Source organism: Xiphophorus maculatus, chromosome 21, assembly GCF_002775205.1.
Source record: "Xiphophorus maculatus strain JP 163 A chromosome 21, X_maculatus-5.0-male, whole genome shotgun sequence".
NCBI classification, from domain to species: domain Eukaryota; kingdom Metazoa; phylum Chordata; class Actinopteri; order Cyprinodontiformes; family Poeciliidae; genus Xiphophorus; species Xiphophorus maculatus.
The window spans coordinates 13,106,240-13,121,296 of record NC_036463.1 but is presented as its reverse complement, the minus strand read 5'-3'; the positions used below and the strand labels follow the sequence as shown (position 1 = coordinate 13,121,296).

The 15,057-nt window shown below is 37.0% G+C and overlaps 1 protein-coding gene across 2 annotated transcripts in view; it reads right to left on the bottom strand.

Annotated features, from left to right (window-relative positions):
- Nucleotides 1–15,057, bottom strand: part of sema5a (semaphorin 5A) — a 147,661-nt gene that overhangs the window by 108,330 nt on the left and 24,274 nt on the right. For both annotated transcript variants that reach the window (XR_002751996.1, XM_023326557.1), the window contains exon 2: nt 630–839. Coding sequence is in view for 1 of the 2 variants with exons in the window: in XM_023326557.1 (XP_023182325.1) it covers nt 630–777 (148 nt within the window). In the remaining variant the exon portion in view is untranslated. The remainder of the gene's footprint in view (nt 1–629; nt 840–15,057) is intronic.

The window sequence follows — 15,057 nt, the reverse complement described above, 5'->3', positions numbered from 1 at the left end:
CATCCATCCATCCATCCATCCATCCATCCATCCATCCATCCATCCATCCATCCATCCATCCATCCATCCATCCATCTTCTTCCGCTTATCCGGGACACAAAAGTAATAAAATCAAAGTATAATAAGACACTACTGAATACTAGTACATACCGCTGTGTACATGCAAGAAACTTGAGAAATACTGTTTGTCTGGTAGCAACTATGGAACTTTCAGAAGTTAGAAGTAGAAGTATGCAGAGATGCTGGAAAAATAGAGAAACTACAAGAGAAAAACTCACTGTCATGGAGGAGTGTTTGTGGTCTTTGATGAGCGAAATGTGGCCCTTCTCCCAGAGCATCATTCAAAATGGGGCAGAACAACATGAACAACTTCTCTATTGCTTACTGAGATGTCTATTGTTGTTGAAATGGTATACAATATAAGAAATATGACCATACTTTGCAGCCAGCTAATAAGAGAGTTGGCATTTATTTTGCAAATTCAGTTTCAACACTTAACCATATGATTGTAGCTACACAAATAAATGGTTGTACATATTGTCCCGATACTTTCATATTTATTGCATATTTTACATCTAATTTTCATATATGTAGAAGGGATGAGAGAGCTAATATTTTTGATAACTTACCTGAGTGTGGGATGAGTGGGTGCTCCGTCTTGTGGCAGGGAGATTCAGGCAGTAGCACCGGCCCTCTCCTACTGGCAACACCACAAGGGCGCAGGACCAACATGCACTGCAACAGCAGCAGTGCATGTTGGATAACAGGGCGTCCCATGGGGGTCTGGGCTTCGCTTTTTTTCTCCTTAGGCCTCAAAGGCCAAGAGCAAGAGGGCACACCTGGTAGGACAGAAGGAGAAAGTGACAGATTAAGGTTTAGGGAAAAGTATGATCTGCATACAGTTTCAGTTTGGCCACGATAAATCCTCATCGTCTGCTGCATTCCCCAAAGTTTTAGATGAGGAAATGAGAAGTAGCAAAAAGATATATGTTCCAACTGAGAAGCAGAGGTGAGAAGGGGAGCGAATGTGAAAGACGAAAAAGACAATATTCTGCATATTTTGGCGGCAGTGTGTGAACTTCTCACAGGCACAGAGAGACTTTTCACCTCTGACACTGAGTGCATGAATCAGACATGGTCTACATTACCTCATTCACCTAAAGTGGGCATCCATGTCCGTTAGTGACTGAAATATGCCTCTTCTGACAAAGTCTTTTGTTCCCAGTGAAGTTAAACCTTAACATATTTCTTCAAGGAATGCAGAAGCAGCTCTCTGCATTTTGTGTATTTATGTGTTTTTACATTATTAATAGTTTATTACTTTTTGTGTGCCAGTGAGTAAAACTTGTACGATGTAGAGCTTCACCTGTTTCCCTAAGGGTCAACTGAATGTTTTGGCTGATGTAAATCTGTTCGTTTTTATTCATAGCTAAGCCCTCCAATTACAGAACGTGATTATTATGTTACGCATCAAACAGATTTATGCTGGATAGAAAACTCAGTCGCTGCAAGAAAAACAAAGGAGTTTGCACAGCTCAGTTGTTCATAATTTCTTTCTTTGTGGGGGTGAATTGATGAGCTGTCTAGACCACCTACATCATTAATTTTTAATTATTAATATGATGCTATTACAGGAATGATTCACGCTGCGAGCAGCACAAGCAAGAGAGCTCCGCTGACTTTGCATGGCTCATCACTGGCAGCTTTGGTGGTGAAGTGAGTAAAGATAGTGAAGATGATAATGGAAATCATTCGTTTCATTTTTCCCGCAAATGTATTCCAGCTGAAATTGAAGAACACTTCTATTTTCTTTATTTTATGTGAACTGTTTGTTTCATTTATTATGCTGATAAAAGAAAAAAAAAAAAAAACAGAACAACTCTGCCTCCCGGATAGTGTCCATTTAGTGTACATTGTAGGTAGCAAATAATAAAAATAAAAATATTAATTTTGTTTTCATGCATGAAGATAGAAAAGCATGAGAAAAATCAGCTTGCTGACAAAAAAAGCAAAATAAAAAGCACAACAAAGCCTCTCTGTAGGCAACGCTCTCTGTACGTAAACCTTGCCTCCTCTGTTCCCTGAAGTGTGAATCTTCCTTCAAGCTTGAACTGATAGTGGGGTGCAACATGAGACGCGTTTCTGTTCAAATTCTCAAATAAGATCACAACGGTGAAAGCTTCTTTCCATTTTTTTCTTGAATTTCCTGAAAGGTTAAATTGAGTTCTGTTTGCAGGATCTTGGGGCATATTTCTGTGAGGCACAGGCAGTGGAGATTTAATGCAAAGCACCTGTCATCTGCAGAATAGAAAGCAACACCCAGGCAGTTTTTTCCACTAAAGCCTATTTCCTTTTTGCCTTTGTGGTTCTCACATCAGCTTCTTCAGTCCTTTTCTTTAATTTTAGTCATTTCAAAGTCCATTTCCCTTTCTTGTTAGTTGTCTTTGCAGTCTATAACAACATTTTTCTCAACAAAATCCCATCTTACTCTCTAGACTTCCAGGATTTTCTTCCAACTGTTGGTCATACACCCCTAATGTTTTATGTCTGCATTTGCTTAAAGAAAATATTTCACAATCTGCAGGGCAAAGAGGTGAGGCTAACTAAGGAAATTAGATAAAATGAGTGTTTATGTGGAACAGAGATTTAGTTTCTTGTATTTGCAGAAAGAAGCTTAAGCTCAGATCAGCATGTAGAAAAACCGTTTTAAATCTTTCTCTCAAAAAACATACGTTTTCAAGCGTTTCTCAGCACATGTATTCTTGACTAGAAAGAGTCACCATGAGATTACAAAATAATGGCCTGAGGACTAAGAATGCACCATGACACTGACTATCAATCAGAACAGGAATGGTCTTTGCAAGACCTTGAACATGTTTTCTGGTGTACATCAAAAACACAGTGCAATCTGCATAGATCTTTAGTTAATTTGAAGTAAAATCGGAGTTGTTCATTAATATGGAGGCAACATTGGTCGCTGCTTTTCTCAAGCCAAGGTTACAACATTACAACATTAACCTTAAACTGGGTTTAAATTCATCCAACCAACTCGTTATGATGCACTCAGTGGCACGGCCGCCTGCTGGGGCAGAATGTCCACTGACACCAACTAAAAGAATTTTAACAAGACATCTGTACCCCAAAAATGCGAGGCAATTATATGCTCAATTAGATACCAAGTTTGTTATGCACTTGTCTACCCACTGGTGGGGTGCTCTCGCATAGGGAGAAACACGCAGACCTCCAAAATGCACAAACCTTTAACGTGTCCTCCAAACTTTTGAGCTTGGACACCAAACCGGGTTTTAGATTTTTTTAGGTTGTGTTTTTAATGAAAAATGTATTTGGCAATAGAAGGTGAGTAGAGGAGGGGCAAGAAGGAAGACAATATGCAAGTTGGACTAAATAGTGTTTATAATATATCAAATCCTTATTATTAAGTAGCTTTTTTATGCATGTTTCTTATTGTATTTTGATTAATTTCCCTTGGTGATAAGTTCCAAGTTCAAATCTTTAGCTTCCTCATGATGCAATATTATATAGCATCCTGGACACCAAAGGAAAGTCTTATTTCAGCATATAAACATTTAGGTAGACAGATAAGACATCATATTTATATTTAGGCCTTCCTTGTTGGTTATTTTATCACAAAGACGTGTACAAAGTATTGTAATTTACACAGCAGTCCCAATTCTCAAAAGTCTAAGGAAAGTATCCAAGTCAAAACATTTTCTTACACTAAATGCTGAAGATTACTTTTTCTTAGTGACCAATTGTAAAAATGCTTTTATGATATTTTGTGTTTTTTAAATTATAGATACACAACACAACTTTCAAATCCTTCACATGTTAATTAAAATCTTAGTATTCACAATAACACACTGGTTTCAGCTGTTTTCTGTCCACAACTGAAAGATGTAAGGTGACATACTTAAGAATTTTACCAGCTGAAGGGTCACAATTTACAGGATCTATCAAACCAATTACAGCCAACTCATGAACTCATCTAATTTTACTAAACTATTGCAAATGTGACAGTTTATAGGACTAAACTGTCAGTAAAGAAAAATAACAGAAATTAAAGACAAAAATATTTTCAGAATTTAGACAGAAACATCTATATCTCTCCCCTCTGCCTCTACTTTTTTTTGCTTCCCAGTATTAGCACAAGAAACAGCCAAAAAGGAAAAAGACCATCATAAGGGGAAACAACTAAGACATCTAAAGGCCTTTTATAAGTCATACATTTCAAAAATAAGCCTTTGGGAGGCCCACGGATGGCATGATTTATGCACTCATATGTGTTTGCATCATAGTTTGTAATGTACGTAACACAACACAAACTGCAATAGTTACACAACGAATCATCTGACTTGTTGCATCATTGCCATACAGAGATATCTAGTACATCCTCTTGTTTTAACTCACCACACGCCTCCAACCAGTCCTGTGGGAAAGAACAGAGAGAGATTTCTGTGCTGTTTGGTGATTTAACGCTAAATCATCTCTGGGGAATTTGAACAGGCCTCCATTTTTTCTTACTTCTGCTCACTTTCTCACATGTGAACACATGGACACCGCAAGTGCATTTATGGTAAACACTGTAATATCACCCAGGGACTTTTTGATGGATAACATCCACATACTGCCAAGGCACAGAACAGCAGTGCCACAAGCCACATATAAAAACAATTACATAGCAAAGGGTGTTGTCATATACAGTCATTTTCAATAAGGGAGAGTATTTTTGAAAAGCTAATTCATTTCAATAAATCAGTTCACTAAGGTAAACACATTAGAGTCATTACACAACTACATGGCTGTGAATTATAACTTTACGCTTGCAGCTAAGGAAAACATGACATTTAAGATTAGAAGATTACGCCAGAGCAATAAAAATTATATTTAATAAAGAAATGTGGGCCTAATTAAAAGTATATTTAATAACTGGTGGTATTAAATGTACCATATAAATGGTCGTTATTTTCAACAGGTACTTTAAATCTGACAAAAGCTTTGGAATCATACTCTAATTTATTTAATATGAATGTATAACAGTTCAGTTTAACTTTGAAAGAAGATAGAATTTCCTAATTACATATGTTTTTAAAGATTTTTTGGTTTTAAGGGCCTTTATTTGACAAGGATCAGACAGGAACGCAGGTTGAAAGCAAGGAGAAAGGCCATCAAGCTGGGACTTGAACCTGAGGCGCCCTGTACATGGGTCGCATGCTTTACCCCTGTACCACCACTGCACCCAGTAGATGAGATTTCTAAAGAATTTTATGTGAGTATTGGTTTCTTATTGCTGCACCAGCAGAATAGTGATGTTCCCATTTCTCCTTGATTGATGACTGTTCCTGAAACAGCAGCTGGAGAGGCTGTCACTTTCTTAGCCCTCAGGTTACACTTTACAGAATACCTACAACTGAGCTTCCTTTTTGCCATAGAGGTTATTAGGACTGTATCCAACCAGTGATAATGATAGAAGATGGATAAAACGACCTGCGGGTTAAAGGTGGGGGTGGGGCTGGGTGGGGACAAAGAGTGACTTTGATCGAAATCATGTCTTCAATGAAAAATAAATCTATAGCCAACCACTAATTGCTTAAATTTATGAGGTTTTGAGAAATGTCTGTTTATTAGTAAATGAAAATCCTAGTAACTGAACCAAAAACTTACCATTGCAAACATGATCAATAAGTTTCCTCCTAACACACCTAATCCACTGGGTTTACTACATTCATTTTCCTGAAAACTTTTACCAAAAACTTTAGTCTTTTCCTTTAACTTTTAATGTTTGGCCTTCAAATATAATTGTATCACTTAAGCTATTCATTTAAATTCACATACTCTAATGAAATATGCAAGTTCAAATTTCCTGCTTGTAGGGACACTAGAAAAATAAATCCAGGAGTGCAGTATGAAAAGCTGGCACTGATTCTACATAATACAAACTAGGTCTGCATGATATTAGAAATAAATGTGTGTGGGTTTTTTTTTATGGATACAATTGTTGAATTCTGCGATGACAATATCCAGTGGCTTCTCACGCTTCACATTGCTTCCAGATCTCTTTGCGATCCTAAGCAGACACTTTTAACTGTGACAGGTGTGAGAATCCAGCCAAGCAGGTAAAATGTTTTATTGGTATGAAAACTGCATATTCATGACAGGTTGAGTACAACAACCATCAAATATTGGATTCTAATTAAACTTTTGCATACTCATAGAATGACAATATACTTTTGTACTGACCAACACTTGGTTTTAGAATGTTAACAACATTCACATACAGATATAGAGGGGCAAATCATATAGAGTCCAAACTCTGACATAACGCAGAGTTTATTCTGCACACAAATATGGAGGAGAGTCACTGGAAGCATATGAGGTATCCAGCTAGATGCTTGTCATTGTTTGTCAAGAGGCTCACATGTCACTGGTACATGCATCCTGTCTCGCCTGTGTTGTCCTGTTGCAGTCTTTTCTGAGTCTGCATGATGTCTGAAGTGGTTGAAAGATGCTTCCTTCCAGGAAGAACGAGCTCAAAGCTTCTGTGTGCAGCATCACTCGCACAAAGCAACTCACTCATCACAAATCCTTCCAATAACAATGTTAGGGCAGTTTTTCTGAGCTATGGCATTTTATTTTAAACTCAGATTGAACCAAGTTAAGTGTCCAGTGAGCATTTATTCTTACTTGAAAGGGTAAGCTAATTTACCTAATCTTGAAGTCAATAGTAGCATTGCGTATTACTGTATCAAATTCTTCCACCGTCTCTGTGAATGTTAAGACCTCAATTGAAGTCTTTATGTTTTGTAAATGTATCTTTTTTGTGCTTGACAGCCTTGAAATTAATTCATTTTAACAGACATTTCAGTAACATCAAATCATGACAAATTTAGTTTTAAATGCACAGTGCAACACAGGTCACAGTCCCAGGTCAAGTGGGGGGTGTCAGTTAACTAATCTATTGAATTCTACCTGCAGTAACGAGTGGAGAGAGGTCATATCAACACCGCTATTGATTTTGTCTTAGAGGGACTTCATGATGGTTGAATTGCACCATACATAATGAATAGGCTCACAAATACACTAAATCCTGCCTTTGTATTCGTGACAATAACACGTAAATGGACACGCACACACACATGCATCAGGCTCCCATGCAACAACCACAATTGTCAAGTGTGAGTGATGCAGCGATGATCCATCTGTCCAAACAGTCAGGGGAGTGTGAGATGGGGGTCACACAACAGTGCTGATAGATGCTTTTTCCTCTTCCTGCATTTTCTCTGTGGCCAGATGCACATTCATATCGAAATTCATCCAGACTTTGTTCGAGACCAGAACACACAAAGACACGATCTGCTTCACAAGGAGGTGTGTTTGGGCTGCAACTGATCAGATTTACCTGTTTATCACTCCTGTCCGCCATTCAAGTTAATGTTTATTTTGTCTCGCTGTTATAATTTATAAAATTATTTTTATATATATTTTAATCTGATAAAGGACATGAATATATAACATTGCAAGTGTCACATTTTTCAATAATTTATACCTAAACGTATTTATAAAATATTGGTCAAGTGAACTTGACCAATATTTTAACCCTGAGTTAGATGGTCACTGGCTACCAAAAAATAAATAAAAATCCCGCAGAGGAACAAAACAGTTGTCTCACTTACAGAGAGGCAGCTGAGGTGCCTGACTGCAGCATAAAACACCACAAGATTGACAGAGAAGTCTGATTTTTGTGCTCCTCTCACGTTCGCAAGAACTAATTCTGTGCCATGTGGTGAAATCTTTCAGTCTGTTAATGTTATCTGTCCCTCATCCCTCACTGTCTACCTTTATTGACCTTCTCCCCTCAATGTTTATGCCTTTAGTGCACCTTAGTCTGTTGGGTGTCACAAAGGCTCAGTGAAGCTGAGTGGAGTGATGATTTTGTCATCAAAGGCTCATCGCCACCCAGCAGGACTATTTCCGCTCGGTAACCCCCAGATCAGAGGGCAGATTTATTTCAAGGGAAGAAATGTTTGCGTCTCTAAAAACGCGGAATTGAAAAGTGCATTCGAATCTGATGGCTTGTTTGTTTCAAACCCTTATCTGCAGTGCACAGTGTGGCCTTTGGTGCACAAATCAAAGGTGCACATATACTTGCCTTTCACTTTCTATGTCTTTCTTTTTTTTCTCAGTTCCAGAATGTATTTCACAATGTGGTTTCCTGATTCTTGGTTGAGCTTTTACTTTAGTGACTACTAATTTCTGTCCTTCATCCAACTGAAATACTTGTCGAGAATAAGCGATAAAACCTTATTATTAAAAGAAATGTTGATCATCCTTAAGTGCTACATATTTTTAAGGCTCATTGCTAGTTAGCAATACTGTATCATATTGAATATGTTTTTTTTTTCTGTTGTTGACATTCTATTTCATAAATACAAATATAAATGTTGTGATAGTTTGAATGGCGAACACTTCATGCCATTTTAAATTCAAAATTAAAAGAGGAACTTGATTTTCTCCTGAATGTTGCCTCTTGGTAACATTGCACCATTGTGAAACAACTCTTTGAAATAGATGTCATTCATCATAGTTTTGTTTTGATTTTTAAAATCTAACAAAGATAAATTTGATTGATGTTCAAGTTAAGATTTTTCATATGCTTCTTATGCCATAGTGCCCTATTGCAGTGAACCGTGCCTGTATTGTTTGCTTATACCATGTTTCATACACAATTTTCTCTGTTCACAAAAAAATTCTGACTCAACAAGATATAAAATCAGATTCCCCATCCATCTTATGCTGTACTACAGATAACTGTGATTGTGCTGTCTCTCTTGTTGTCCACATCCTCATTATGATTCTTGCTCATATCCTCATTAATCTTCCTTTCTCCTAGAAAGTGTTTTTGCAGGTAATCATTGTCACAACTACTTTGACTCAGTGTTAGTACACTTTGCTATATTGATTAATATAACAAGAAAAGGCTCAATAGTTTCACTCACACCTTTGCAGACAAGGAGGTCAGAATTTAGCATTTTCTCTTACAATCTGAGATTATCTGGTCAGAAGTTGTTGTTTCATTGTTTCAGTTTAATGACTAAAGGAGACAGATCGTTAAACCCCGTACTTATGACTCTGTTTAACATTTTCAAAAGCAACTGATTATTTTCCTTTTATCTTAAATCTTTAATGACCTCACAACTTGATTTTCCTGTTGTTGCTAAGTTTTTTGGATTCCTGAAGCTATGTGTGGTTTTTGACTGTAAAGAGACATAAATTAACCTTACTTACTACTTACCGTTTAAAGAAAGAAATAGGATAAATTCCGTTAACTTTCTTCTTCAGCCAATGGAGGAATAAAAGAAGTTTAATAAACCCCAGACCCTGAGGATCTTTTCCACCGGTGATCAGTTTTAACCCTGGCTCTCTTATTTAATTGCAGAAGTGTTTGTTTCCTAAAACGTCTAATAAAACTTCAACACATTGTCTCGAGGTCAATTTAGGATAATATTACCCTATTTCAGTTTGTCCTTTTTGGGGTTTTTTTCAGTCTAAGGAGCACAATAATTCCCAAACTATACAAAATTCTTTGTGCTGTATTTTTGGAAGCAGCCTCAGTGACAAGTCTGACCACAACCATAGCTCTGGTCCAGATAAATCTGGGACATAGATCACACACAGTCACACACACTCACTGAATCACATAAACACGTAAAAATACACTGACTCACCCAGCTGTGTTTCTCAAAAGCACACCCAGCAATTTCAACCAAGACCCACCCTGTCTACCAAAGATAGTTCATTTAGCACTCAAGCACATGCTTCATTACACAGTCTGCAAATCCATATATGCAACGCCACCTCCACATGAGACAGGCTGCATTAAAATCCAATTTAGAAGTGTGAGTGACATCATTCTTCACATGAACAAAATTCTTCCAGTGCAAAATTCAAAAATATTTGATGGCTGTTCTAGCTGAAACTGGGTCAAATCTAGTCAATTTTGCTCCCTTTATGATTACTGTAGGCAATTTAAGCAGGCGCGTAGTTCAAAAGCACAATGTAAAATCTAGAAAGGCGGCTTTTCGAGTTCGCAGCCAAAGCAGCTCAATTCCAGCTTGAAGTCAGAGTAAAGCAAATTCAAATCACAACCAAGTGCAGGCTGCATTTAATGTTTGTGGTTTGATTACTGTTGTTGAGGAATATTCTTTTTAATAACAAAGCAGTATGCTGACTTTCCCTTTTACTATACTTAGATAAATAATGCATCACTAGACACAAACACCATCTATGTTTAACGCTTTAAGGTTACATTATGATACCAGGAAAAACATCTAGATTATTTCTATGTCTTAAATAGATTATATAAACTTAATTAAAAGAATAGTTGTGGATGTTTTGGAACATTTATTTGTCTGAAGGCAACATTCTCATAGCCTGGCTAATGCCTTTCTATGCAAATTTGCTCGATTCTCATCTCCCATCGAGGCTCCGTCTGGGATTTCTCTCATAGAGTTTGATTTCTCAGATTTATTTTTGGCAATTCTCTAATTGCAGTGAAGAATGTTTGCTCCACTCCACAGAACACACAATTTCCGGTAAGCTCCATAACATCAAACTGGCGTAAATACATACGTCACAGCCAAACATTAGCAAAATCAGAATCCACGCCTCTGGCAAGCCATCAGTTCTCAATGGCTGAGAGTCCAGATCCTCTGAACGAAGCAAAGCATATGACAACAGACTGGTTTGTATCAGGCTGCAACATTGTACTCTAAGTTACAATTTACATTAATTTAAAGTTAATAGCGCAATAAAAACACTCTTGAAAGTGAGCATCACTTTTTCTCCTTTTAAAGAATACACACTGCTTTTTCCTATTCTGTGCTGCATTAGAGATTCAGTTCTCCATACCTTTACCCTCACTTCCCTCCCGTTATCACAGCTCTCATCTTAATCACTGTTCTTTTATGGGGTTTTTTCACCGCCACTGTGCTCAACTGAAAGTGTGATTTCAATCCTCTTGTTACTTAAAATGATAAAGAATGAGGCTGAATTTATTGAGTATAGTGAAAAAAAAAGTGGAAATTAGAAAAAAGAAAAACAAGAAAGATAAAGTTCAGAGGAAATTATTTATCCAGCCCATTCTTTCATGAGGCAATGCAGTGCTTTACGGTACATCAAAGGAAAGACAAGAAGAAAATAGCAAAGACATTTAAGTATTTGCGTAAAAGAGAGCTTCATATAAATATAAAAGCATCGCATTAAAGAAGCAGATGATAAAATATAGATAATAAAGAAAAATTTAAATAAGTTTAATTTTAAATGTTGCTCTAGATTAGATAAAGAGACAGACAAAAAAATAAAAGCAATTAACATTTTATGATCTTTACAACTGTGTTTTGTTTTGGGCGCAGTGTTCAGTTATAGACATCTTAATTGCAAAGAAGTAGACACTAAGGTGAGTAAATTTTAACAACGTACGTTCCTCATAAAAAGAAAAGAAAATACTCAGTTAAATGCAGCACACCAAAACAATATCAGCTACCTATAATAGAAAAAAAAGGATCTATGTACAGGACACACTCTCCATTGCTGTACTAATTATTATTATTCACAATCCTCTGAACTTGTCTAATTTATGATGACCTGTCTGCTGCTATTGCTAAGAGATGTCTGTATAAAACGATCCATCAAAAAAAAAAAATCTGTCTCTGACCCTGGCACTGATAGTCTGTTGAGACAGTGGCTCTGACACATCGTCCAGACCCCGAGGCGACTGTCTGAGCTGCTCAAAGTGTCAAGAAAATGGTGTTCGCAGGGAAGAAGTTGTCACAACTACAGAGCAGCGTTAGTCTTTTAAACCTAAGTGACAAAACCCAGAGTTTGTCACTACGGTCTCAAGACTACATCTCACTGAGGGCTGGATGGGTTTTAAGTCAACACAGATATATAATCTGTAGGCTGATACCTGAATGTGACAATAAATGCAACTGTCCTGAGGAATTTTCACAATTTCACGTCATTTTCCCAATTTCCATCCACTGCAGTATTGCACTGGCATCAAGTATTTCTCACACCTCAGACCCTTTGTTCTGTCTGTACTTGATTACTGAGGCAGATCCATATAAAGAGGAGCTCTTTCATCTAATTCTCTCTTCAAGACTAATAAACTAAATAATTCTCCATACATGAAACAAATACAAACCTGCAAACGAATCTGTAATTGTTCTGATAAAAAGTATGAAGTCTTTCATGGAGGAAGGGTGACACTTTTAATGCTTTAATTACATGGTTAGTTAATGGGTAGTCCGCTGTCTCGCTGGACGCAAAATTATACTATCTGTGTCTACAGCTGTGAACACATGCAAAGTCTTTACATTCAGAAAACAAACACAAGTGAACATGTGAAGCGAAGCAGAGTAAATGTGCTCACTGCTCCTCCAACATCAAGGCTACCAACTAATCACAGTCCCAACTCATTGATCTGCACTGACGAAAGGTCACAAAAATGCTACCTTGACGTTTGCCTGACTACAAATGAAAAGAAAATTACAGTCACCCAAGGGTAAATTCTTTGTGTTCAGCTGAAAGTATGAAATCAGAGCACAGATGTGATTTTTTTTTGACTAAAGGAGACTGCAGTTTCAAATCATCCAATTACTAATATCGCAATCAATCATAAGCTTTCACAATGTCATGGTATGAGTTGAGGAATGATGGATGAAATCTTTTCCAGATTGTACAGGGACGGCTGGGTCCCTTTGGTCGCGCTAACTGTGAATAATCAGCAGGTATTTTTTTTAACAGTTTGCAGTCAGAGTTTCTTGGACAAATGTGCAAATGAAATACTAAACTTATCCCTACCAAATAAATAGCTTATTCCTGTGTTACATTTAAGCAGAATTTACGCTGGTGTACAAGCCAAGCCTGATTGACAAACACTAAAGGATCAGCTCTCGGGCGCTCAAAGAAGGATCTAAAGTTTCCTATGATTACTGTAAGAAAGCGCATACAGCTAAGCTATTGGCAAACAGCTCCTGCTTGCTTTTTCAAATAATTTTTAGTTTATATAGAGTTCATCTTTGTGTTTGCTCAAATAAAATGCATACACACTCATCTACTCTAACATATTGTTTGCTTTCAGTTAAAATATTTTATCTGATTATTTTCTGTCCTTAATTTTTTTTTCAAACAGACAGAGTAGTGTTCCCAAAGCATTTATAAGAACTATTACCTGCATTTGAACTTTGAACACAACCTTTCACTACATTGGAGCAAGGTGACTAACTTAAAAGAAAAATGTGACAAATATTTAGGTTTAAGCTTACCTTAAATGTTTTTTGCACTTTCTTTCAGTTTTTATAGTGCCGCCACATCTCCTGATGTACAATATGCTTGAAAGGCAAAAAAATCAGGTCTACCATAACTTGCTAAGCCCATCTCAAATCAGCTTTGTTTTTCACCATTCGCTTGACATTTTTATTTATCACGTTCAAACCCGAATCACATCATGAATTATCTAGTTTTGAAACTTGCATTCTCCGTGGAACAAAGCACGCTAATGTGTTCTCATTAGCAGAGTATGCAGAGGAAAGAAAGCAGCAAAGCCAACTGTAATTTGCATTGTTTCCTATTGCCTTTTTTAACATGTGTAACCTCAGCAGAATGCAGTCATTAAATAAACTGAGGAAGCAAGTGTAGTTAGATCTGTCCCTTCTGTGGGAAATAATTAGTATCAAAAACAACCATTATGTGTTTTATGAAGAGTGAATGTATCAAAAAAAAAGATAAAAGGAGGTTGGACAAATGTTTCCATTTATTATTTTTTTCAGTAAGATTTTTAAATATATATATATATATATCTTCAATTGTTTAAATTGATTGGTTAAAAAAAAACAAATACCGTACGATCTATTTTCATTACATTCTTGCAATATATTTTTTAGAAAAACATTGATAAATAAACATGTTATATGTTAAAGCTTCTTTTCAAACTGAAATGTATGTTTGTTGCAATCAAAAAATCCAATATAACAAACTAAATGGACTGCCAGCTTCTACAACACACTAATTATAAAGCTGAAAACAGCAACATGGACCTATCTGGCTGAAAGAGAAAACAACAACAACAAAAAAAAACACTATACACACATGCACTTTGCTTCACATCAGGGACCAACAGAGAGGAAGCCATAAGGAAGCTGCCTTGAGATTAGTCATATTTGTACATCTGAAGAAATGTGACCCAAGTGATAGTAAATTAGTACTTGGTTCCTCTGGAACCAATTAATTACCCAACTCTGTGTGAGAGAGAGGCTGGCCTTTGTATCTGTCCTGTTAAAAATCACAGAAGAGCACAGCAGTATTAAAATGGCAGCAGTTTTTCCACACAGAAAAGCAGAGGTAGTTGTTGTGTGTTTGTGTGATGCATGTGCCTGCTTGCCCAGGTCTCCGCCCCTCTGAACTTGTCTCCCGAGGGTGAGCTGGAACAACAGAGGAGCAGAATCGGAGACGGAGCCTGCAGGCATCCGATGCGATCATGTCTCTGCTAGACGAAGCAAGAAACCTATCTCCCTCTTACCCTATTCTTTCTTTCTTTTACTCTGTGCCACTGAGATATATGAAAGGTTGTATTTCATCGAGAGCTGAATGGACTAGTCCACTTTGACAGTTAGCCTTCTCAAAAATATAGACACCAGAGATTTCTAGCCACTCTTAGAACACAACCAGTAACCCTAGCCCCAGGCAGCTGTATGAAAAATAAAACTTCAACCTCACTACAGCCACTACATATTTTCATTTTGTTTTTCAGTTTACTTCTACTGAAGGAGAGCCATTGAGGAACAGCTTTTCATACGTGACATATAAATGATGAAGTTAGCAGTCATGCACTCAGAAAGTAGACGTTTGACTACCTAAGGACTACATTTGCTCTGAATACCTTTTGTACTGTTATGTAACAATAAAAATAGATGTTGGCTCCTAAAGAAACATGAACAAATATTTTGCAATGAGCTGGGGAGTACAATTGATGACGTGTTG